Below are 23,807 nucleotides of genomic sequence, written 5' to 3' on the forward strand. Positions count from 1 at the left end.
TTTTCCCCGTACCCCTGCATATTATTTGAAAAATAACCATCTAATGCCCTGTTGAATGCCTTGATTAAACCTCCCTTCAACACACTTCCAGGCAGTGCATTCCAGACCTGATCCACTGTGAAATTCCACGATTCCACGAGTGAAAAGGTTTTTTCACACGTCACATTTGCTTCTTTTGTAAATCACTTTAAATCTGTGCCCTCCCGTTCTTGATTATTTTACGAGTGGGAGCAGTTTCTCCCTATCTACTCTGTCCAGCCCCCTCATGATTTTGAACATGCCTATCAAATCTCTTCTTAGCCTTCTTCTCTCCGATGAGATCAACCTCTCCAATCTATCGTCGTAACTAAAGTTTTTCATCCCTGGAACCATTCTTGTAAACCTCTTCTGCACCCTCTCCAATCTGTTCACATCCTTCCTATAATGTGGCGCCCAGAACTGTATACAATACTCCAGCTGAAGTCTAATGAGTGTCTTATATAAATTCAGCATAACCTCCTTGCTCTTGTAAAGCCCAGGATATTATATGCTTTATTAGCTGCTCTCTTCACCTGTCCTGCCACCTTCAATGATCTATGCACATATACACCCAGGTATTTCTGCTCCTACACCCCCTTCAAAATTTCACCCTTTATTTTATATTGTCTGTCCATGTTCTTCCTACCAAAATGCATCACCTGACACTTCTCCATATTGAATTCATCTGCGACCTATCTGTCCACTCCACCAACTTGTCTATGTCCTTCTGAAGCGCCACAATATTCTCCTTGCAGTTTACAACACTCCTAAGCTTCGTATCATTCACAAACTTTGAAATTGTCCCATGCACACCAAGATCTAGATCATTAATATATATCAGGAAAAGCAAGGGTCCCAATACTGATCACTGGGGAACTCCACTGCAAACCTTCCTCCAGCCCAAAAAATATCCATTAAACATTACTCTGTTTCCTATTTTTCAGCCAATTTTGTATATACATTGCTACTGTCCCTTTTATTCCATGAGCAATAACTATTCTCACAAGTCTGTTGTGTGGTACTGTATAAAATACCTTTTGAAAGTCCATGTACACCATATCAACAGCATTACCCTCATCGAACTTTTCTGTTACATCTTCAAAAAACTCCAGAAAGTTTGTTAAACATGATTTCCCATGACTAAAGTTACTTATTACTTATTTCTGTAATTTTGTTCTTTGGAACTATTCACTTGATTTCAGTGTTTCTTGCTTTTCTATTGGATTTTTATCTTTAGATTTGTTTCTCTTTCTTTTCCAAAGCTTATGATAACAATATCAAGGTCGAGGACATTTTCTGCTCATTCTCTGTACCAAAAAAAATATGAATTGGGAACAGGATTTGGCCATTTGGCATCTTGAGCCTGCTCTGTCATTTGATAAGATCATGGCTGATCTAATTGTGGCTGCAACTCTACTTACCTGTCTCACCAGTCTCCACTGGTCTCTGGGGAAGAGAATTCCACAGATTAACAACCCTCTGAGAGAAAACATTTCTCCTCATCTCTGTCTTAAATGAGAGACTGCTTATTTTTAAACTGTGTCCCCTAGTTCTAGTCTCTCCCATCAGAGGAAACATCTTTTCAGCATCCACCCTGGCAAGTCCCCACAGGATCTGATATGTTTCAATAAGATCACCTCTCACTCTCCTAAACTCCATTGGATACAGGCCCAACCTGTCCAACCTTTCCTCATAGGATAACCCATTCATTCTAGGAATCAGTTGAGTGAACCTTCTTTGAACTGCTTCTAATGCAATTATATCCTTTCTTAAGTAAGGAGACCAAAACTGCACACACTACTCCAGATTTGGACTCACCAACACCCTGTACAATCACAGCAAAACTTCCTTACTTTTATACTCAATTCCCCTTGCAATAAATGCCAATGTTTCATTTGCCTTCCTAGTCACTTGCTGTACCTGCATGCTAATTTTTTGTGATTAAGTGAGTACCCTGCTGCTCCGTACTAAAAGAATTGTTACTGATCCATCCATTGATTGTATTTGTTCTGATCAGTAAAGCTGATGGGCTTTTGGCAGTTGAGACATTCCCTTTCTCTGAACAATCAGTTAGGATGTAAAGTCCAAGCTTCTCTCTTGCTCAGACAGGACAAGCTGTATGCACGAAGATCTCTCTCTTTGATAGCACTGCACTGTTGAAGGTGCCATCATCTGTGTGAGACATTAAACCACAGCACTGTCTGCTCTCTCAAGCGGATGTGGCCCTGCGCTGGAAGGAGAGCCTGGGAGAATCTCCAGTCACCTGACCAATATTTATCCCTCAACTAATGCTACCAAGAAAGAGATTATCTGATCATGTTCCAATGAAACCACAACACTAGCATCTGCCCGGCAATGTGGAAAATTGCCCAGTTATGTTCGGTCCACAAAAAACAGAACAGATCCAATCTGGCCAAATACCGTCCCAGTCTACACTTGATCATCATTAAAATGATGGAAGGGATCATTAGCAGCGCTATCAAATGTCACTTACTTAGCAATAACCTGCTCACTGACACTCATCTTGGGTTCTGCCAGAGCCACTCAGCTCCTGACCTCATTACAGCCTTGATCCAAACATGGACAAAAGAGTTGAACTCAGGAGGTGAGATGAGAGTGATAGCCCTTGACGTCAAGGCAGCATTTGACCGAGTGTGGCATCAAGTAGTCCTAGCAAAACTGAATCAATAAGAAAACTCTCCACTGGCTGGAGTCATACCTAGCATAAAGGAAGACGGTTGTGGTTGTTGGAGGTCAATCATCTCAGCCCCAGGACCTTTTTATGCAGAGTGTTTAGGATCTGGAATGCACTGCCTGAGGGTGTGGTAGAAGCAGGTTCCATTGTGGCTTTCTAAAGGAATTGATTAAGTGCTGAATTTTACAGGGCTACGGGGAAAAGATAGAGGACTGTGACCAGCTGAGTAGCTCTTAAGAGGGCCAGCATGGACTTGGTGTGCCGAAAGGCCTCCTCCTGTGTTGTAACTATTCTATGGTTCTGTGTGGAAACATTTGGAGAACAGCACAATGAGGTCATGGGTCTCCATTTCAGCATTGTTCCCTTCAAGGACCTCATGATGATATAAAAGTGCCTAAAGTGAAACCTTGTGGAGCTCTATCACACACATATTTCACAGATGGATCATGGGCAGAAGTCTGAAAGCAGTTTGGCTGTGCTGCAATTGGAACACAGGAACAGGAAAAAACCATTTAGCCCCTCGAGCCTGCTCCACGATTCAGTGAGATCATGTCTTATCTGCAATCTAACACCATAGCCCTCAATATTTTTAGTTAACAATAATCTTTCAATCTCAGTTTTGTATTTAACAATTGATCTGGCATCAATTGCTGTTTGAAGAAGAGAGTTCCAAACTTCTAGCACCCTTTGTGTGAAGAAGCATTTCCTAATTTCATACCTGAAACATCCACCTCTAATTTTTAGACTCTGCCCCCAATCCTAGACTCCCCAGCCAAAGAAAATAGTTTCTCTCTATCAACCTTATTTGTTCCCCTTAATATCAAAACTTTGACAAATCTCCTAAATTATAGAGAATGCAATCCTCGTTCTCCAAGAGTATACCTGACACTTTCTTAGAGATCACATTTTATGGTTGGGGCAGGGGGTGGTGAGTTAGTTCTGTTCATTCTCAAAACTTTAAAAGTTGCAATTGAGAATTTACGTTAAAGTGACCTGATTTGTTCTTTTAAAATTAAATCTTTACTAAATGAACAACCAAGCTTTTTGTTTTAGAAAAAAAAACACTCCATACTTTTGGGTAAGAAATGGCTGGTCCTCTCTTCATCAGCAGTACAAACTCCTCCAAGGATGGTCTCCTCATGATAAACTCAAAGCCAGTGGAAGTCCTGAATACCTGGCCAGGGAGATTTCCCAGGATTTCCTGGTGGGCAAGTGTGCCCCACTTGCTGTGCAACTTCCCACCTGTCATCAAATTGAACATCTTTTGAAGCTCTAAGCGGCGTCGCCTGCGAAACTCTACAAGGACCACGTCCCCAATTTTAAAGGGCACTTCTTTGGCTGGGGGGCTCAGGTGGCAAGTGGTTCCCTCCTGGCCAAGGGCCTCCTCCTGGGCCAGGTGCCAGCTCCCCCCAGGAGCTGTGGGCGATCCTGTAGGCGCAGTTGGCACAGGTGCTGCATTGTCACCTCTTGGTCCGCTGCTTCCACCCGGTTCCTGGTTCAGGTGCTGCTCCCTCAGCTCCATCACCTCCTGGGCCAACATCTCATGGGGGATCAGGCGGCTGACCCTTTCCAGCGGAGACAGGGGGCGTCTCCTAGGGGGCAGAGCTACTCTGCCCGGCCGGGGGGGAGTCCGTGCCCACCCTGGGCAACCCTGGCCAGCTCCGGCCTCCTGTCCCGGCTGGGATCTTTCCCTTTCCTCATCATCTCCAGCCCCTGGGCTGGGAGGGATGGACCCGAGCGACAGCAGGCGCCTGAAGGTTAGCCCGGCACGGGGGCAGTGAGAGGGGTGAGAGCGTATAGCCAGTGCCGGATTCTGCAACTTCAAGCACTTGTCTGCTTTGCACATTGCACGCAAAGGACGCAGCATTTTCCAGCAGCCTCCCCCTTCTTTGCTTTCGAACCAGCCTCTCTCCGCGCTGAAGTTCAGTCACTTTCTGTTACATTGCAGCAGGAGAGCCTCTGCACATCGCCTGCCAAAAACCCGCAGTCCCACCTGTTTCTGCTTTTACAAGCAGGAAGCAGACGCTTGCAAAGCTCCTCCTCGACACCAGGGCATCATAAAAAAGCGACCAGCTTCATCCTCTTGTGTCCAGAGGCAGACACGTGGAGTTCACTGAATGCAGTGCGGACAGAGTATCTGTCTCTGCTACACCTCCAGCAGTCCCAGCTGCTGAGTTCCAGCACTGCCGAGACTGCAAGAGCTCTTCAGGGCGGGACTTCTTTTCCACAGATGGGTAGAAGTCCAACACTCGTGGGATGGCCTTTTTTTTAAAGTCGGTCAGACTGACTTTTCTTCTGGGGGGTGTCATCAGTATGCACTCCCTCTTCCCCCCCCCCCCCACCCCAGTAATATTCAGCCCTTAAGCACAAATATTTAGGCTGATACTCCAGTGCTGAAAAGTTCGAGGTGCGGTCTTTTGGACGAGATGTTTAGCCAAAGGCTGCGCTCTCAGATGGACGTAAACAATCCCATGGCACTGTCTCAAAGAAGAGTAGGGGATTTATCCCTGGTGTCCTGACCACGATTTATCCGTTAGTCAACATCAGAAAAATAGATTATTACATTGCTGTCTAATTGTGAGAGCTTGCTATGCTCAAATTGGCTTTCATGTTTCCTACATTGCCCAGTGACTGCACTTCAGAAGAATTCATTAGCTCTAGGGTGCTTTGGGACATTCTGGGGTCAGGAAAGGCGCTCTATCAATGCTCTGTTGGTAGTGCTTTCACTTCTGACTCAGAGAATAAGAACATAAAAAATAGGAGCAGGAATAGGCCATTCTGCCCCTCAAGCCTGACCTCCATTCAATAAGATTATGGCTGCTCTGCCCCAGGCCACAACTCTTCTTTCGTGCCAGCTCCTCATAGCCCTCAACTCCTCAATATTTCAAAGATCTATCTACCTCCCCTTTAAATACTCTCAGTGATCTAGCCTCCACAACTCTCTGGGGTAGAGAATTCCAGACATTCACTACATAGAGAGACGAAATTCCTTCACATCTCAGTTTTAAATGAGTGTTTCCTTATTCTGTAACTATGCCCCCTAGTTTGAGATTCCCCACTAGTGGAAACATCTCAACATTTATCCCGTCAAGCCCTCTCAGAATCTTGTACGTTTCAATAAGATCACCCCTCATTCTTCTAAACTCAGAAGGTTGTGTGCTCAAGCCCAATTTGGCTATTCACTTGAAAAGGATTTTCAGGGCTATGGGTAACATGGATGGGGGGTGGGACTAACTGGATAGCTCTTTCAAAGAGCTGACATGGGCACAAGGGGTCGAAGGACCCTCTTCTGAGCTCTGTGATGTAATGAATTCCAGGACTTGAGCACTTGGGGCAATGTAGAATTGGGAGTGTCTTGTATAGCTCAAGTATTTCAGCTGTTAAACCAGGATCCTGTCTGCCTGATTAGGTGGATGTAAAAGATCTTAAGTCATTTTTGAAGAAGAGTTCCCCAGTTTCTTGCCCAATGCACATCCCAAAACCAACGCTACTAAAACAGATTAAGCCCTCCTTTATCTCGCTGGGCAATTTTCCTATCATTTTAGCCTGTAAAGTCATGCTTTAAATTAATTAATCAGATTTTAAGTGCTTTGGAAGTACATGAGGACATAAAAGTTCTTTATAATGCTTTCTTTCTTGAAAGTAATCCAAGTTCCACAAATCTTTCACTATGCTTAAATCTTTGCAGTTTCCATCTCTTCAACCAGAGGATGAGCTCTCACCAGCACTCTGCCTGATAGGTAAGAGAGAACAGCCTTTTCCCCTGCTGTTTACAACAGCTTCTATTTTTCTGTCTTACTCTTCAGGATTCTCTTTCTCTCAGGTTTCAATAGGACTTGGCCTGGGCCCCAGGTCCCCATGGCAACCAGGTAACATCAGCTTATCACTGGGTAGAACTAGTAAGAGGTTACATGCTTCATTTTACCTTGAATTAAGCCCTCCTTTATCTTGCTGGGCATTTTTCCTATCATTTTAGCCTGTAAAGTTTACAACATAAACATCTTGCACTCATAACAACTTCCATTATAGTAATGGAGCATTATTGTGGTAATACTGTCCTCTCCATGTTCCCCTGCTTCACTGTGGCTGAACTAACATTCTGGAATTCATTGCCTTTTTAGGAAGTAAGAAGGAATGTCAATATAGTTAGCATTTTAGATGACATCTACATAGATTTTACCAAGGCTTTTGGCAAGTTCCCAAATGACAGGCAGGTTGATCAGTAAATTAAAAGCTCATAGGATGCATTGGAAATGGCATGTTAGATCTAAAATTGACCCAGTGGCAGGATGCAATGGATAATTATGGTGGATGGGCATTTTCGTGTCTGGAAGAATGTAGCGCTTTTGATTAAGGGATAGCTAGCTCTTCAGTTAGAGCTAGTTAATCCCATTCCCTGCCCTTTCACATTCTTCTTTCTTAAATACTGACACTAAGCAATAACTTGTACAAATTTAGATTTGTTGTTCCTCAGCCTTCCATTTACTATTTTATGGCCTTTTCTTTTACTTACAACAGCAACAACTTATATTTATATTGTGCCTTTAATGTAATAAAACATCCCAAGACACTTCACAAGAGTATTATGAAACAAAGAATGACACTGAGCCACTTAAGTTGGTATTAGGTCAGATGACCAAAAGCTTGGTCAAAGAGGTAGATTTAAGAGGTGTCTTAAAGGAGGAATGTGAGATAAAGAGGTGGAAACATGTAGGGAGGGAATTCCAGCGCTTGGGACCGAGGCAACTGAAGGCAGCTCCACCAATGGTGAAAGAATTATAATTGGGAATGCACAAGAGACCAGAATTAGAAGAACGCAGATGTTTTAGATTGTTGTGGGGCTGGAGAAGATTACTGAGATAGAGAGGGGCGAGACCATGGAAAAATTTGAAACAAGAACGATAATGTTAAAATCAATACGTTGCTTGCCTGGGAGCCAATGTAGGTCAGCCAGCACATGAGTGCTAGGAGAACGGAATTTGCTGCAAGCTAAGACATGGTCAGCAAAGTTTTGGATGAGCGTTAGCTGCCCCAAGTCAGCATACAAACATCCTGGACCCATACAAGCTCACCATTAGAAATGTTTTCCGATGTTAAAGAGCACTTTGGACTCACTCTCCGTCCTGTGCTGTTTAGCGGAATTGATCCAGTGGGTGCTGGGTTGTCACAGCAGAGCCTGTGGACTGGGTCATTTCCTGTCCACAGTTGCCATTGCTGCTCGGTCGAGAGACAACTCATGACCCAAAATGTGACCTCGGCGACCCTGTTGGTGGTCCACGATCCACAGTTTGGGAGCCACTGCTATACTTAATAACAACAATTTATAAATATAGTATGTTAAAGTAGTATAGCAGCAATAATGTGTGTAAGAATTGGTCTTTATTGCAAAGGGGATGGGGTACAAAAATAGGGAAATCTTACTACAACTACACAGGGCACTGGTGAGACTGCACCTAAAGTGCTGTGAACAGTTTTGGTCTCCTCACTTAAGTAGGTATATACTTTCATTTGAAGAAGTTCAAAGAAGGTTCACTAGGCTTATTCCCGGGATGAAAGGGTTGTCTTAAGAGGAAAGTTTGAGCAGGTTAGGCCTATACTCATTTTAGTTTAGAAGAATGCGAAGTGACTTTATTGAAACATATAACATTTTGAGGGGGCTTGACAGAGTTAAGGCAGAGTGAATGTTTCCCCTTGTGGGGGAAATCTAGAACTTGGGGTTATAGTTTCAAAATAAAGGCCTCCCCTTAAAGAAAGAGATTAGGAGGAATTTCTTCTCTCAGAGGCTGTTTTATCTCTGGAGTTCTCTTCCCCAGAAAGCAGTATAGGGTGGGTCATTGAATATATTCAAGGCTGAGCTTGACGGATGTTTGATCGACAAGGGAGTGAAGTTTTATGGGGGACATGCAGGAAAGTGGAGTTAAGGCTACAATCAGCCATAACCTATTGAATGGCGGAGCAGGCACGAAGGGCCGATAGCCTACTCCTGTTCCTAATTCGTATGTTCATATCATAAAAACAGATTATCTGGTCATTATCACATTGATGTTTGTGGGAGCTTGCTGTGATCAAATTGGCTGCTGCATTTCCTACAATACAACAGTGATCTCAATTCAAAAAGTATTTAATTGGCAGTAAAGTGCCTTGAGATGTTGTGGAAGCAAACTAACACTAGAGATATTAATTGCAATACATGACTGGCGAGCAGTATATGCTGTGTGTCTGTCAATCACCCAGCGTTGCCCCACCTTCACTGTTGATTGACAGGTGAGGCCCCGCCCCCTCCCCCCTCCCCAGCAGCCCCGCGCTTGCGTACTCGCTACCACGTGTCCAGGGGTAGCATGGCGGCGGTTGGCGGCGGTGCTGAGAGCGGTGGCTGCGCCTTCTCCCCGGGGCCAGCCCAATGTCTGGCGGTGGCCGGGGTGGACGGCCGGATCCGGGTGTGGAACACTCAAAGCGGAGGCCTGAGGCAGGAGTACGTGCCTTCGTCGCACCTCAGCGCCACTTGCAGCTGCTTGTCGTGGGCTCCCCCGCGGCGCCTCCGTCAGGTGAGTGCCAGGCTCCGGCTGCGGCCTAGTCAGCAGCAGGGTGGGGGTTGGGGAGAGAGGCTGAGTGGGGGGTGGGGTGGGATGGGATGGGTTGGAGAGGGGGGCAGCGGGGAGGCGATGCAGGCCGGCGGGGTGGGGAGGCCTCGGAGGGCGTTGAGCGGCCCTCCGGCCACATGTGTCTTCCCCAAGCCCGGACCGGCCTCTTTAACCCACACGAGGGGCCCCGAGTCCAGGGGGAGGCCGCAGCCGCGTTTTTACTCCGGGATTTTTTTCCTCAAACGATTGGGTAAAACGTACTGCTTTATTTACCATCCCCCCCCCGCCCCCCACCACTTCTCCTCGACAAGAAAACCTACCGCCCCTCATAAAAAAATAATTTTTAAAAATCCTGCCGAAGTTTTTTAAAATCTCCCCTTTCCGCTGTTAATGTGAAACCCAGCTCCGATTCTCTCCACGTTGACTCATGTCGAAGGGGTTTTTTTTTTTTACAAAAAAAAAATCGAAATGAAAAGGCGCCTACAACCTGTTGAGTTTTTGGGACGAGGGAGAAAGGGCCCGATTGCCCTCCCTCCCCCCCCCAAACCTTAAACCAGCATATGTAATTCACCCCTCTTCTAACATTCAATCAGTTCTGCCGAAGGGTCATGAGGATTGGAAACGTCAACTCTTTTCTTCTCCGCCGATGCTGCCAGACCTGCTGAGTTTTCCCAGGTAATTCTGTTTTTGTTTCCGATTGCCCTTCTTGATGTTTTATAATTGAGCAACGCGGGTGTGAACCATCCGAGGGTCCCTTTCACTCGCATGGCCCGCAGCAAGTACGCTGCTTGCAGGGCGAAGCCAAGAACTGTCTTTGAGGTTTGTCTTAAAACGGGCTGAGAACAGTTAGGAAAAGTTCGCATCCTCAAGCTCCACGTTTGTGTCAGCTCATGTGTTTAACAAACTGACTTTACTTGGGAGAGAAAATGCTTGGGACAATCGTCAGAATCAGGATAGAAGGAATGTGGGAAAAATAGTGCTTTTAGGGTGGTTACATTTGGTTTTACATTTCTTTTCTAATGACTTTAATGTCTCTTTGCACCTATAGTCGTGAACTCCAGTTTAACATGCATCCGAAAGGAAACCCTGAGCCTGGACTTTTTGTTTATTGCTATGAGCTGCTAATATTAAGTGGTTCAAAAGCCTTAAAGCTGATACAATACTAATAAAAGTATAGGAAAGCAAATGCTACAGATGTTGGAAATCAAATAAAAACAAAAAATGCTGGAAATACTCAGCAAGCCTGGCAACACCTGTGGAGCTAGAAATATTTAATGTTTCAAGTTAATGACCATTTCTCAGAACTCAAAAGTATATTTGAGCTGAGCTTCCAACTGCATATACTCTTCATCACTAATACTGTCAAATTACACATTAGTAAATGCAGAAACCCACATCCATACTTTGTCATCTTCAGACTAGACTTTTTCCAGTCTGCTCATTTCTGTTCTCTCATCTTCCACCCTCTGTAAACTTGGGCCTATGGAAAACATTGCTACTTGTATCCAATCTTGTGCCAGACAGGTACTGTTCACCTGTTACCCCTCTGTTTGCTTTCTCATTGGCTCCTGCTCTGCCAACAATTCAAATTAAAAATTCCCATGTCTGCATTCAAATCTCCCCTAGCCTTTCTATCGCTTAGCTTGTTAACTTCTCTAGCCCTACAAGATTATATAGTATCATTAACATATTAAAATATCCCAGGGTGTTTCACAGGAGTATTAAACAAAATTTGGTACTAATTCACAAGATATTGGGGCATAAAAACAGAAAATGCTGGAAAAACTCAGCAGGTCTGACAGCATCTGTGGAGAGAAACAATGTTAACATTTCGAGTCTGTATGATTCTTCAGAGCTAAAGAGAGGTAGAAATGTGGTGACATACTGTTTAAGGGGGTGGAGCAGGTGAAGCTGGATAGGCCAGCTGGATAGGTGGGGGCTAAGGAGAGATTAACAAAGATGTCCCGGACGAAAAGACAAAAGGAATGCTAATGGTAGTGGTAAGGACTAAAGGGGGTGCTGACAACGGCATAAAGGTAAGAAAGCAGAATGTGTTAATAGCAGAACAAGGGTAAGCACTCTGAAAGAAGAACATGGAACGAGTAACAGATGGCCCTTTTGGGGGTGTGGTGGGGGGAGGGGGCAGTGGTTGGGGGAAAAGGGAATAAAACAATGATTAAATGAATGAAAATAAGTGGATAAAAATAAATATAAATTTAAAAAGTGGATGGAGATAGAGGAGAGAGATAATGGTCTGAAGTTGTTGAACTCGATGTTAAGTCCGAAAGGCTGTAAATTGACTAATTGGAAGATGAGGTGCTATTCTGTCAGTCTGCGTTGGGCTTCACTGGAACATTGCAACAGGCCAAGCACGCACATGTGGGCATGAGAGCAGGATGGTGTGTTGAAATGGCAAGTGACAGGAAGTTCTGGGTCATGCTTGCAGACAGACCGAAGGTGTTCTGCAAAGCAGTCACCCAGTCTGCATCTGGCCTCCCCAATGTAGAGGAGACTGCATTGGGAGCAGCGAATGCAGTAGACCAAATTGAAGGCGGTGCAAGTGAAGCATTGCTTCATCTGAAAGGAGTGTTTGGGCCCTTGGACGGTGAGGAGACCAAATACAGACTGGGTGACCGCTTTGCGGAACACCTTTGGCCTGCCCGTAAGCGTGACCCAGACCTTCCTGTCACTTGCCATTTCAACACACCATCCTGCTATCATGCCCACATGTCCGTCCTTGGCCTACTGCGGTGTTCCAGTGAAGCCCAACAAACTGGAAGAACAGCATCTCATTTTCCGATTAGGCACTTTACAGCCTTCCGGACTTAACATTGAATTCAACAACTTCAGACAATGAACTCTGTCCTTTATCTTCATCCCTTTTTTATCCTGTTTTTAAAACATTTATTTCTTATCCACTTATTTTCATATTTATTCATTGTTTTATCCTCCTTTTTATTCCCTTTTCCCCAACCACCACCCCCTCCCTGCCCCCAAAAGGGCCATTTGTTACTTTGTTCCATGTTGTTCTTTCACAGAGTGCTTACCCTTGTTCTGCTATTAACACATTCTGCTTTCTTACCTTTATGCCACTATCAGAACCTCCTTTAGCCCTTATCACTACCATTTACACTGTCTTTTTGTCCATGACATCTTTGTCAATCTCTCCTTAGCCCCCCACCTATTGCTGATCTTTCTATCCTGACTTCACCTAATCCACCCCCTAAACAGTATAAATTTCATCACATTTCTACATCTGTTTAGCTCTGAAGAAGGGCCGTATGGACTTGAAACGTTAACTGTTTCTCTCTCCACGGATGCTGTCAAACCCGAGTTCCTTCAGCATTTTCTGTTTTTATTTGATTTCCAGCACCCGTAGTATTTGCTTTTATCTTAGTCAGATATTGGGGCAGGTGTCTTAAAGCTTAATCAAAGAGCTAGCTTTTTTAAGTTGTGTCTTTAAGAGGGAGAGAGGTGGAGAGGTTTAGCGAGGAAGTTTGAGCTGAGGGTAGTCAGTGATGGGGATTAAAATTGGAGATGTTGAAGTAGCCAGAATTGGAAAATCACAGGTATCTCCAAAGGTTGTAGTGTAGGAGGAAATTAGAGATAGGAAGAGCTAAGGCCCTTGAGGGATTTGAAAAAAAGTATGAGAATTTTAAAATCGAGGCATGACTAATTAGGTCAGCGAACAGAAGGGCGATGGATAAATGAGATCTAGTGAAAGTTAGGATATGGGCAGCAAGTGTTTTGAGTGACCTCAACTTTACAGAAGGTAAAAATGGGAGACAGGCCAGAAATGTGTTGGAATAGTCAAGTCTAGAGGTGAAAAAGACAGGAGGGTTTCAGCAGCATATGAGCTGAGGCAGAGGTGGGTCGGGTGATGTCCTGGAGGTGGAAATAGACAGTCTCAATTTATAGACTGTGGAGAGAGCTGGTGGTGAGGTAGTCAGCATACATGTGAAACTGACACTGTCTTTGAGGTGATGTTGCCGAGGACCAAGGAGAGATCCTTGGGAGACACTAGAGATAACAGTGCAGGAGTCAGAAGGGTATCTATTGTAAGTGATTCTCTGCAACTGCATTAATAGGTCTGGAACCAGGCAAGTTCAGTCCGACCCAGCTGGTGGACTGTGCGGTGTTCGGAGGATAAGTCTGGCTTCTTCATTAGCAGCATTATCTTCAGCTGTCTAGCTGCTAGCAGAATTCCCTCCTAAACTTCACTATCTCCATACACCTTTTAAGATGCTACTTAAAAACTACCTCTGATTAAGCTGTTTGGTCATCTACCTTAATGCCATCTTTGTCTCAGTGTTAGTATTTTTCTTTGTCTGATTGTGCTCCTGTGAAGCACCTTTAGGACAGTTTAGGCAAAGGGAGTGGGGCAAGGCCACCGAGGGATTTGAACTTGAAAATTAAAATCATGGCATTGGTGAGCTGGTGAGTAGGCCATTGAACAGAAAGATGAATGGGATTTGGTGTGGGTTAGGATACAGGCAGCAAAGTGGCTTGATGTCATTTTCTGATGAAGCTACTGTGAAGCGTCTTGGGATATTTTACTACAATAAAGGCATTATGTAAATAACCAAGTTTATGGCTGGTAAGAGATGGGAGGATGTCCATGAGAGCATTGGAATAGTTGACAAGTAACAAGCATGGATGACAGTTTCAGGAGCAGAAAGGCTGAGATGGATAATATTGCAGAGGTGGGTTTAGGCATTCTTTGATGGAGACGATACAAGAGGAGAAACTCAGTCCCTGGTCATCAGGTATGATGCCAAGGTTCATAAGAGACCAGGTAAGGGACTGGAATTGGTGGCTAGGGAATGGATTTTATGGCAAAGACCAAAACCAAGAGCTTCCCAATGTGTAATTCATAAAATGTACAACTCGTCCAGGACTGGATGACAGAAGAGCAATTTGATAACCCACATAAGAACGAGGAGCAGGAGTAGGCAATTCAGCGTCTTGAGCCTGCCTCGCCATTCATTACGATCATAGCTGATCTCATTTCGGCCTCAACTTGAATTTCCTGCCCTCTCCCCATAACCTTTCAATCTATTAATTAAAAATTTGTCTATCTCCTCAAATTTATTCAGCATCCCAGCATCTACTGCACTCTGAGGATCGTGAATTCCACAGATTCAAGACCCTTTGAGAAAAGTAACTCCTCTACATCTCTGATTTAAATCTACCACCCCTTAGCCTAAAATTATGGAAGGTTTGTTGGAAGCTGTGAGGTAGAGCTGAGCATCATCGACTGCACATGTGGAACCTGACATGTCTGGATGATGACATCAAGGGGCGGTAAAGGAATAGGAGGGACTGAGGATTGACCTCTCATTAGGCTGAACTGGATATGTGTTTTAAAAAAACGTTGAGTTCTTTGGGCTTTGGAGAGGGGAGAGAAGTTACTTGTGGCTCCCTCAAAGGGTTAGCTTTACAATTTAGGTCTTTGGTAATTTGCCAAAGACTTGTTTATACAGCAGTTTTTTTTTGGCGAGCAGTTTGAATAAATCCCAAGGGTTTTGTTTAGAATTTTATGGGTAGAATTCTGTGTCTGTGGAAATTATATTCTGATATTAAGACTGGTATTTTACCTGGAAAATGGAGTATTAAGTAACTAACAACCGAATCAGCGATGCTGTCTTGTCTCTTTAGCCTCATCGATAATTCAGGTTGGGGATGGGTTGGTTTACGGCTGGGGAAGACTGGGTTGACTTTAGAGTTGCAATCCAAATATTCCAGTATAGTTAAAACTACAGGGGACATATGTATTTCATTAACGTCAGCTATTTTTTCTGTATGCCTGATGTAATCCATTCTTTTCCATTTCCTGACTTGGAGAAACTCAACCATACTTGTTGTTTCTTGCCCCTTTGCCTGTTAGAATAAAGCAGTGACTTTCAAACCTCTGTTGGAGGACTCTGCAAATAAACACATTTTGAGTGACTCCATCCTAGCTTTCAAAAGAGGCAGTGCCGCTACCCTAAACAAAAAGCTCTATTGTGATGGAAAATAAGCTTAACTTATGTATACCAAATTGACATCAGTCCACTCCTCAATAGGAATAACAAATAATATGCTAAAAAATCAAATTATTGCATTCATTATAATACCTTGGGGACCTCTTCATGGATGGATGCCAGTTTGAAGCAGTTATGAAAACAGAAAATGCTGCAGGAGAAAGAGTTAAAGTTTCAGGTCCGATATGCCCAGTTCCAAACAAGGGTCATATTGGACTCAAGGTTAATTTTGTATTAATGTGGGCGTTGCTGGCTAGACAAGCATTTATTGCCTATCCTGAATTCCCCTTGTTCAAAGGGCATTTAAGAGTCAATCACATTGTTGTGGGTTGATGGTCATCATTAGACTTTTAATTCCAGATTTTTTTTCATTGAACTCAAATTCCACCATCTGCCGTGGCGGGATTTGAACCTGCATCCCCAGACCATTACCCTGGGTCTCTGGATTACTAATTCAGCGACAATACCACTACACCATTGCCTCTCCTGTTTCTTTCTCCACAGATGCTGCCAGATCTGCTGAGTTTTTCCTGCACGTTGTTTTTACTTCAGATTTCCAGCATCCATAGTATTTTGCTTTTGTTACAATATTATTGATCCAAAAGCAAAATACTGTGGATGCTGGAAATCTGATATAAAAACAAAACTCAGCTGGAAATACTCAACGGTTCAGGAGAGAGAAACAGTTAACATTTCAGGTTATTCTGATATGATCTGGCATGTTCAGTGTCCTGATGAACATTCCAGTGACATAAATTTAGCATCCATTTGTCAAGTTTTACTGTTAACTTCTCTCCGTACAATGTTCATCTGAGGACTTCCTATTGATGGGATCCATGCTTTATATGAAGTGTTTTAAAAGCTGAGAGTGTTATGTGGTTATGGTCTTAAAAAGTAGAACTGAGTCTTTTCAAGTAGTTGTGTGCATGCAGTGAGCTTCGGTGTTTAGATTTTGTTTGATTTGACCCTTTGCTCTTGTTTTCTACTTTCTGCATCATTTCTTGGCATTAGTTATATCCTGGTGACCAAGAGCTGATAAATTTTTGGATTTTAATTTGGTGGTTTTAAAATAACAGCTGATAGGAAATGCATGTTTTACCAGAAAGCAATTACAACTTGATTTACAGAAGAATCATATTCTGTATCGTGTCATTCTCTTTTTTTCCCGCATTGTTTTTCTAATTAATTCTCTGACTTTAACAGCTGTGCACTCAACGGGTGCATTCACACACCCCATTAGGATCTTTCCTAATGATTCAAGAACAAGAAATGGAAGGTATTAAGCTTCTAGAGTATTTGGTCTAGAATCTGAGAATATTTTTATTTTAAAACATCTGCCAAGCTTCAATGTTCTTTCAAAATTTTCCATTTAAAATCTTTACATTTAGCTTTTTATTATCATTCCTAGATTGTTCAATTTTTAAAAAAGCCATGTTGAAAAAATATGGAAAGGTGGCTTTGCTCCTTGGGCAAAAAACATCAGTCGATGGAGAGGCACTATCTCCCTGTGGAGGCATGGAGCAGAAGTTACAAATGAAGGAGTAGGGTACGAATTACCAGTGGGCTGTGGGCATCCTGAGTATTCCTAGATGCAAGAATGAGTTTGTTCCTGCAGGTTTAGTCTATAGTGTGACTTCAGTACACCCTTGTCTCACTTAGGTGTAGGTGGCACCAACTGAGTCAAACTGGCGCAGTAGGGTTGCTGCATTTTGTACTGATGGATGTATACCCCGATAGGACTTGAATATGCCTGGACAGGAAGTAGGAGAAAACGGGTAAAACAAATGGAAATATCCAATATTTGTATGATTAAATCAAAGAAATATCACTCTCCCCGTCTTGGTCCTTTCTGACTCTCTCCCTCAACCAGAAGTTGGCATGTGCAGGAGTTATTATAGATTCTTCTTTGGCTGACAGGACACAGTTTTCACGTTTTCATCTGAGTGCTAGAAACTCTTTCCAAAATAACTGTAGGATTACAATCACCAAAAGCCTTCTTGCCTTCAACCTAAACTTGGACTCTGGTTGGGAACAAGAGCCATAATCGCACCATTAAATAGACCTTTTGAGCAGTGCACAAAATGATCTGGTGGAGGAGTATCAAAATTGTTTTCCTTTTTCAGGAAGTTCCTCAGAAGAAAAAGAGGAGATCAGAAGATGTGACAGATGAAGAAGAATTAGATCTACTGGCTATTGGTACAGCGGTTGGTAGCATCTTGTTATACAGCATAGTAAAGGGAGAGCTACAGAAGAAGCTGGTAAGATATTGGTTTTTAATGTTGCATTGGGTGAAATGGTTGGAATTTTTGAATTAGATGGGTATATTTGTCACCAAGAATATTTCTTTGGTGAAGATTAATGGGAACAGTGGGATGTGTGTGTGTTAAAACTCTTATTTGGCTTCAATTTAATTCCATAAAATGTCATTTAGCAGAACATGTTGAGTTGACTAGTTAACTGAACTGCTTAGACTTAATTGTAGGTATAATTTTACCCTTATACAAATCGGTTTTTGTGTTGAATTAATGGCATTTTATAAATGACAAGTTTGGAACTACATTTTCTCAGTTTAGGGCAGTTATGAATGTGTGTTATTACATAGCTGAAGCATTCATTTATTTTCAGCAGGCATATTTTCAGATGCTGTCAAAAAGTGTGCCACAATATAAATATGTTTAGAATTTTATTTCCGTGGTGGGGTTAGCATTTACTATCCAGTTCTATCTATCTTGCCCAGAAGATTAATCTGCAGCATCAAGAAAAACGCTGTACGTAAAACCAGCCATGGAGGTTATTCTATTTGATGACCTTGAAATTTTGTTAAAGGATACGTAATGCAAGTTCCAGGGACAAGTATCAGTAAACATGCTGTGATAGGTTTATTTTCCCCGGACCAAACTTGGTGACTCCAATAGGATGTTATATCATTTGGACTAAGTAATGCTGTTGAATGATCAGAATTGAGGCGTTTTGGCTCTTGATATTCAGCAATCTAAATCAGTTCTGTCCTGTAATTATTACAAGCAGATACCTTGGCATCTAGAGTGTGTTGATGGTTGTTTTTGCAGACTCACTGGTGGCGGATGGGATAGTAGAGATCAGTAAGACGTACTTTGAAATTTGAGAAAAATTATATTTTTTGATTGCTGGTCCCTTTGTTCAAGGAACACGGTAAATTGTGGTTACTCCCAAGCCTTGTTTGCTTTGGATAGAGTTCAGGTGTAATTCTCAGTTGGTTATCTTGTATTTATAAAAATCACCATTGAACTTCTTTTTCTTAACTTTGGCACTTTTATGCTTTTCAGGGTGGTGGACATGACAATAAAGTAAATTGTGTGCGGTGGCATCAAGAAAACTCTTGCCTCTATAGCTGCTCAGATGACAAGCACATAGTGGAATGGAGTCTGCCAACAGGGAAAGTAAAATGGTCAGTACAGAAGTCTGTTTCACAGGCTGTCAAGTTTTCTCCTCTTTTTCTTCTTTGCCCCCACGCCCCCCTTTTTCCTCCCAAAGAAAAGCATAAATTACCTTTTGCCTCTTTACATTCAAATGAACAAGACCAGCAGGTCAGTTGGTTGACATTCCATGGTTTCTGCCACTTAATAGCTACGCTGTACCTATTGTTCCCACAATGCTGCAATGCTCTGCTGCCACAAGATGCTCATTTGGCAGCTTAGCCTCAGCTGAGATGGATGCAGTTCTTGTGCTATGCAATGCCAGAACACTCATCAGTGAATATTCTATATAGAAAGCTAGTGCCATATTTTCAAAGTCTGTTGGGCCATCTTCTTGAATTGCCTTGACTAACTCAAACTATAAGGGAATGCATATGTAAACTTCAAGAAGCAATCCTTGTCTTTAGTCTTACATTGTCTGCCATTTTGTGAATGAAGTGCATTAATAAACTGATATTTTAACATTGTGGAGAATAGTAAATATTTATGACCAATGTGAGGCTGTATTATAATTTACATTTTAACCGTCAAAAATGATTGAACCTGAAGTATTAAGCTACCAGCACAAATATTTTACTTCATGTTCTCAGCCAGAATTGTAGACAATTATTGAAATTGTTTGCACCATCTCTGCTGAAGGCATTGACTCCTTATTGGGCTATTGTTCATAAATGCTGTTGGTAATTCATGTGTGGAATTTGGTGGTTTATGAAACCAGAGTTTTTCAATTGTGATTAAGAACCAGAATTCTGGTCATTTTTCTGCACCTTCTGTGAACTCTTCCCAATGCCCCTGTAAACTGAGGGCTGCTGGACAAGTTGTGATACTGCAGCAACATGGCTAACATCAACTGACTCAGCACAGAGTAAAAAAATCAATCTTGCAACTTCCCTGGTTCTCTTCGCTACATGCTGGGCCTACACCATTGTGATTGCTCTCCTGCTTCTGAGGTTTTCGGATTGGGTAGAAGAAATCAACTTGTGACAGAGCTAGAAGTTTTCTCAAAGGGCTTTTTTCAGACTAGCATTTAGATTGTGTCACTGAAGGAACTTCCCAAGTATGTACTAATGTACTTAAAGGGAATGGTAGTATAATGGTTATATTACTGGATTATTAATCCGGGATGATCTTGAGATGAGCCCAAATCCCACCAGGGCAGCTGGGCAATTTTAAACTCGGTTAATAAGTCTGAAATAAATGCTGGTATCAATAATGGGACCATTTAACTACCACATTGTTATTTTAAAAAAATAAACGTCTAGTTCACTAATATCCTTTAAGAAAGGGAATTTGCCGTCCCTACCTGGATGATTCCAGGCTCTTAGATTCTCTGAATTCTGAGGTTTCCATGGAAACTTTTAAGCCCTAAAATTCAAAAGAAAATTTAAAACACTTATGGCTCCAATGGATCTGTCCTTTTTGGTAAGAAAACCTTGAATTTGTTACCAACAGTATAAGTGCTGACACCACGTCACAAAGTAATCAAGTGTCTGAACTAGTGAAACTGTGCCAAATCATGGAGCTGTGTTAGTTGGAAGTGGATAGAGCTGATCATTCGGATGTTTACTTGGTGCAGTGAATCAGTGCAGAGATGGTTGCTTTAATTAAAGATGCCTGCTGAACAACGGAGGGGGTTGGGGGGAGCATGGGGGCTAATAAACTGTTCAGCAAATTTCCTTTGACCTGGGTGTTTACATAAAAGTTCTGAGCAAAGGCTTGTGTTTTACAAGAATAGCTTGGATATCAACCCTAACGCAGATCCTCAAAAGAACTTTTGTGTAATTTGAAGGTATCTTACAATAGTTGTAGAAAATTAACCCTTGCACTGTCGTAGGAAAGGATCGCAAATTAGTCAGGGTACATTTAGTGGGACTGATTTAAAAGAACATTGGAACATGAGTACACAATTCAGCCAATTGAACATGTTCCACTATTCAGTTAGAACAGAGCCACTCATACTTCAACACTTTTCCAACATTGCATTAGTACCTGTGCACCAGTTATGTGATTTGTGTACATGGGTACCTGATTCCCTTTGCTCCCTTTCCCAGCGCTCGTCATGAATAAGAATATTCCTTTTTGTCTATCGCAGATCAAAATGGGTGACCTTACACTTGCCCACATTAAATTTTGTCTCATAGCTTTTCCCATTCACACAGCCAGTCTTTTGTGCCCCCACCCTTGCAACTTATGGCTCTTAGTGTTACCCGCTGATGGCTCTTCGTGTTATCCGCTGAGTTCCTTTATCTATGTCAGTAATATACTTGGTGAAAAGCTGAAGCCCAAGTACAGATCCCTAGGGAATGCTATTTACATATATGGCAGTTCATTGCTTAGGTGTTTGCAAAACTGAAAAAAGGTATTGGGGTTGCTAGGTTCTATGAAAAGTCAGATATTTTCTTCCAGGGCTCTCTTTAAGTCCTATAATCAGATTTAAGGAACTTGGCTGATTTATATTTTGGAGTGGGGAAGTATGGGTGACAATGGCTAGAAGGCAGTTGGTTGTGATGAAAGGATCATTTGTTAAAGAAGTGCAATGTTTGACTGAGATTTTGAGCTGGATCCCTGTGACATTTTAGAGTGCATGCCCCACCAGTGCAGCCTCTTATCAATATTGATTAGATTTGTTTTGAATAATAGCAGAATCCAGTTTGATATTAAGATGGAATAAGCATTTGCAGTTGGGTGAAGTTTCTGTTGAGGTAGTGCGGGGGGAGGTTAGAGGAAGTTCTCAAACTTGACATGGAAATGAATAGCTGGACTTTTTACTTAAACAAAATGTGCTCTACACCAAAGCAGGGTTTCCGTAAGTCTTGCTGTGATGATTTGTTAAGGTTTCGCTGTATTGCTGAGAAACATGACGACACATCCTTGGCTGTCTGAGCATGCTGGCTAATCCCTAGATTTGCTTTGGTGATGAGTTACCATTCAGGTTTAATTTAAAAAGATAACCTTGCAACTGAAGTGATGACTTGTCTCCCTTCCAAAATATGCCTTTCCAGCTGTAGCCAAAATATCGAGCAGCCTTTCTCTTGCCCATTATGGTTACTCCCTCACCTTAATATGCAGAAAATAAATTTACAAATTTTGTGTTGTATTGGTGGTATAATTTTAATTGGATTCAACCTCCGTAGTGCGGAAGACTCTAAACCTAGCAAAACTCTTAAACGAAATAAAAGCAAAATGCTGCAGATGCTGGAAATCTGAAAATGGAAAATGCTGGAAAACTCAGCATCTGTGGAGAGAAAAACAGAGTTAAAGTTTCAAGTCCAATATGATGCTTCTTCGGAACTGAATGCTCTTACACTGTTTGGGCACAGCTGTGACAGCTCTGTGGCTCATACAACACGCTCACACAAGCTCTTAGGTGAAAGATGTTCCCTTGTTTGAGATTCAAACAGGCTGCTTCCATCTATAAAACTTAAATCTGACGGTAGTCATGGAGGGGAAGAAATCAACATAATTAGAATGGGTTCCAGGAAAATAATTATATAGGAATTCTGTAAAATGTGAAGTGACACATAGGGGCCCCTGCTTAATCTAAATATGGACCCTCGCTCCAATTTGAGCTGGAGGGCTTGCTGGTTTCATAATGGTGTTTGAGACTTTTGAACAGTTATATTGCTGGAGGTGTTTGGTCTAAGCAAGAGAAGAGAAAAATTCAAACTAAAATACTTATGGTATGAAATGATTTTAAAAAAATAGTGCTTATATGTCCAGAGGGAGAGGAAGAGTGTTATGCATTAAATGTGCCATTGAAAAATCTAGAACATCAAATCCATATATTTGTAAGCATAGTTGAAACAAAACCCCATTTGGAAAAGCTCTGGGTGCACAACACTTAAAGAATACTATGAACAGTTCTGGTCACCACACCTAAAGAATTGTTTATTGATCTTGGAGGAAGCACAATGTAGATTTGGCCTCCGAGGATTAAGCTATGAGGAGTGATTGCGCAAACTAGGGTTGTACTCTTATGAATTTAGACGGTCATGGGATGATTAAGTTGAAGCTTTCAAGGTATTAGCGGGGGCAGATAATACCAATTCTGTTGACTGGAAAGTGAAGGACTGTGGGGCATAGTCTTAAAAATTAGAGCCAGACCTTTTAGGAATTAAATTAGGAAATATTTCTTCATATAATGGGTGATATGTGTTTGGAAATCTGCAAATGGCAATGTTAGATCAATTGTTAATTTTAAAACTGAAGTTAATAGTTTTTTAAATCAGTTATGACTCATTTAAATACTTGAACATACTTGAAGGGCTAAGTGGCCTACTGCCTCCTGTCTCCCCCACGCCGCCCCAGCAACCCCAGCTGAAAATTAAACTCTGGAACGTTGATAGTTTTTATAGTGTTGTGACATTATCCACATGTGATTTAGTTTTTATGTCGTACATGTGTTTTACTCCCCCACCCCCCACACAGCAAATGGAAAGCCGAGAAAGGCAGCGTCAGTTGTCTTTGTCTCAGCCCCGATGGAAAGATGTTGCTATCAGCGGGCTGTGGCATCAAACTATGGGATCTGGAGACCAAAGAAGTATACAGGGTGAGTACTCTGCTCTTGGGAGAACATACTGTGCAGTTTGCATTGAGTTGTATTTTACTTATGCCACAGGTGGTTTCTATTTTGGAAACAAATTTTGTATAGTGGTAGAATGGCCAGACTCCTGCTTTCTTTCCACAGGGCCTTTCATTTTCCTCTGCTTCAAATATTAGTCCAATTCTGTAAAAAGATCCTTCCCTCCACCAGTGTTGAGGGAAGCTGTGTTGAAGCATTCCGTCTTCTAACCCTATTGGAAAGAAATGTTTTTGCTCTTTTTGGCTTTAAATTGATGACCCCTTGTCCTTGCCAGCTAAGGAAAACAATCTTATTCCACTGACCCTGTCAAAACTCTTCCTAGTTCCAAAAACTTTTAATTCTCCTTTGCTTCCTGTGCTCCTGTGCAACAAATTCCATTATTAAATCTCCTCATAGCTATAGCTTCCAACTCTGGTAGCATCTTTGTGACTAATGGTTTTGTGATTTGTATAA

General features: G+C 42.3%; 2 protein-coding genes and 1 non-coding gene across 4 annotated transcripts in view; 2 read left to right on the forward strand and 1 right to left on the reverse strand.

The window, feature by feature from the left end:
• Positions 1–4,870, reverse strand: part of trmt61b (tRNA methyltransferase 61B) — a 70,003-nt gene extending 65,133 nt beyond the window's left edge. The window contains exon 1 of one of the 2 annotated variants that reach the window (XM_041187250.1): positions 3,786–4,870. In XM_041187250.1, the coding sequence (XP_041043184.1) occupies positions 3,786–4,580 (795 nt within the window). In that variant the 5' untranslated portion in view covers positions 4,581–4,870. The remainder of the gene's footprint in view (positions 1–3,785) is intronic. The other variant, XM_041187249.1, reaches the window with a different exon arrangement.
• Positions 4,871–9,033: 4,163 nt separating this feature from the next.
• Positions 9,034–23,807, forward strand: part of wdr43 (WD repeat domain 43) — a 41,475-nt gene continuing 26,701 nt past the window's right edge. Inside the window, exons 1-4 of the mRNA XM_041188609.1 lie at positions 9,034–9,258; positions 17,441–17,575; positions 18,623–18,744; positions 23,201–23,321. Coding sequence (XP_041044543.1) covers positions 9,052–9,258; positions 17,441–17,575; positions 18,623–18,744; positions 23,201–23,321 — 585 coding nt within the window. The 5' untranslated portion in view covers positions 9,034–9,051. The remainder of the gene's footprint in view (positions 9,259–17,440; positions 17,576–18,622; positions 18,745–23,200; positions 23,322–23,807) is intronic.
• On the forward strand, positions 21,586–21,659 carry LOC121278535. Its single transcript, XR_005943195.1, has one exon. It is a non-coding gene; the product is annotated as a small nucleolar RNA SNORD53/SNORD92 (small nucleolar RNA).

The sequence above is a fragment of the Carcharodon carcharias genome, chromosome 5, assembly GCF_017639515.1.
Source record: "Carcharodon carcharias isolate sCarCar2 chromosome 5, sCarCar2.pri, whole genome shotgun sequence".
Taxonomy (NCBI): Eukaryota; Metazoa; Chordata; class Chondrichthyes; order Lamniformes; family Lamnidae; genus Carcharodon; species Carcharodon carcharias.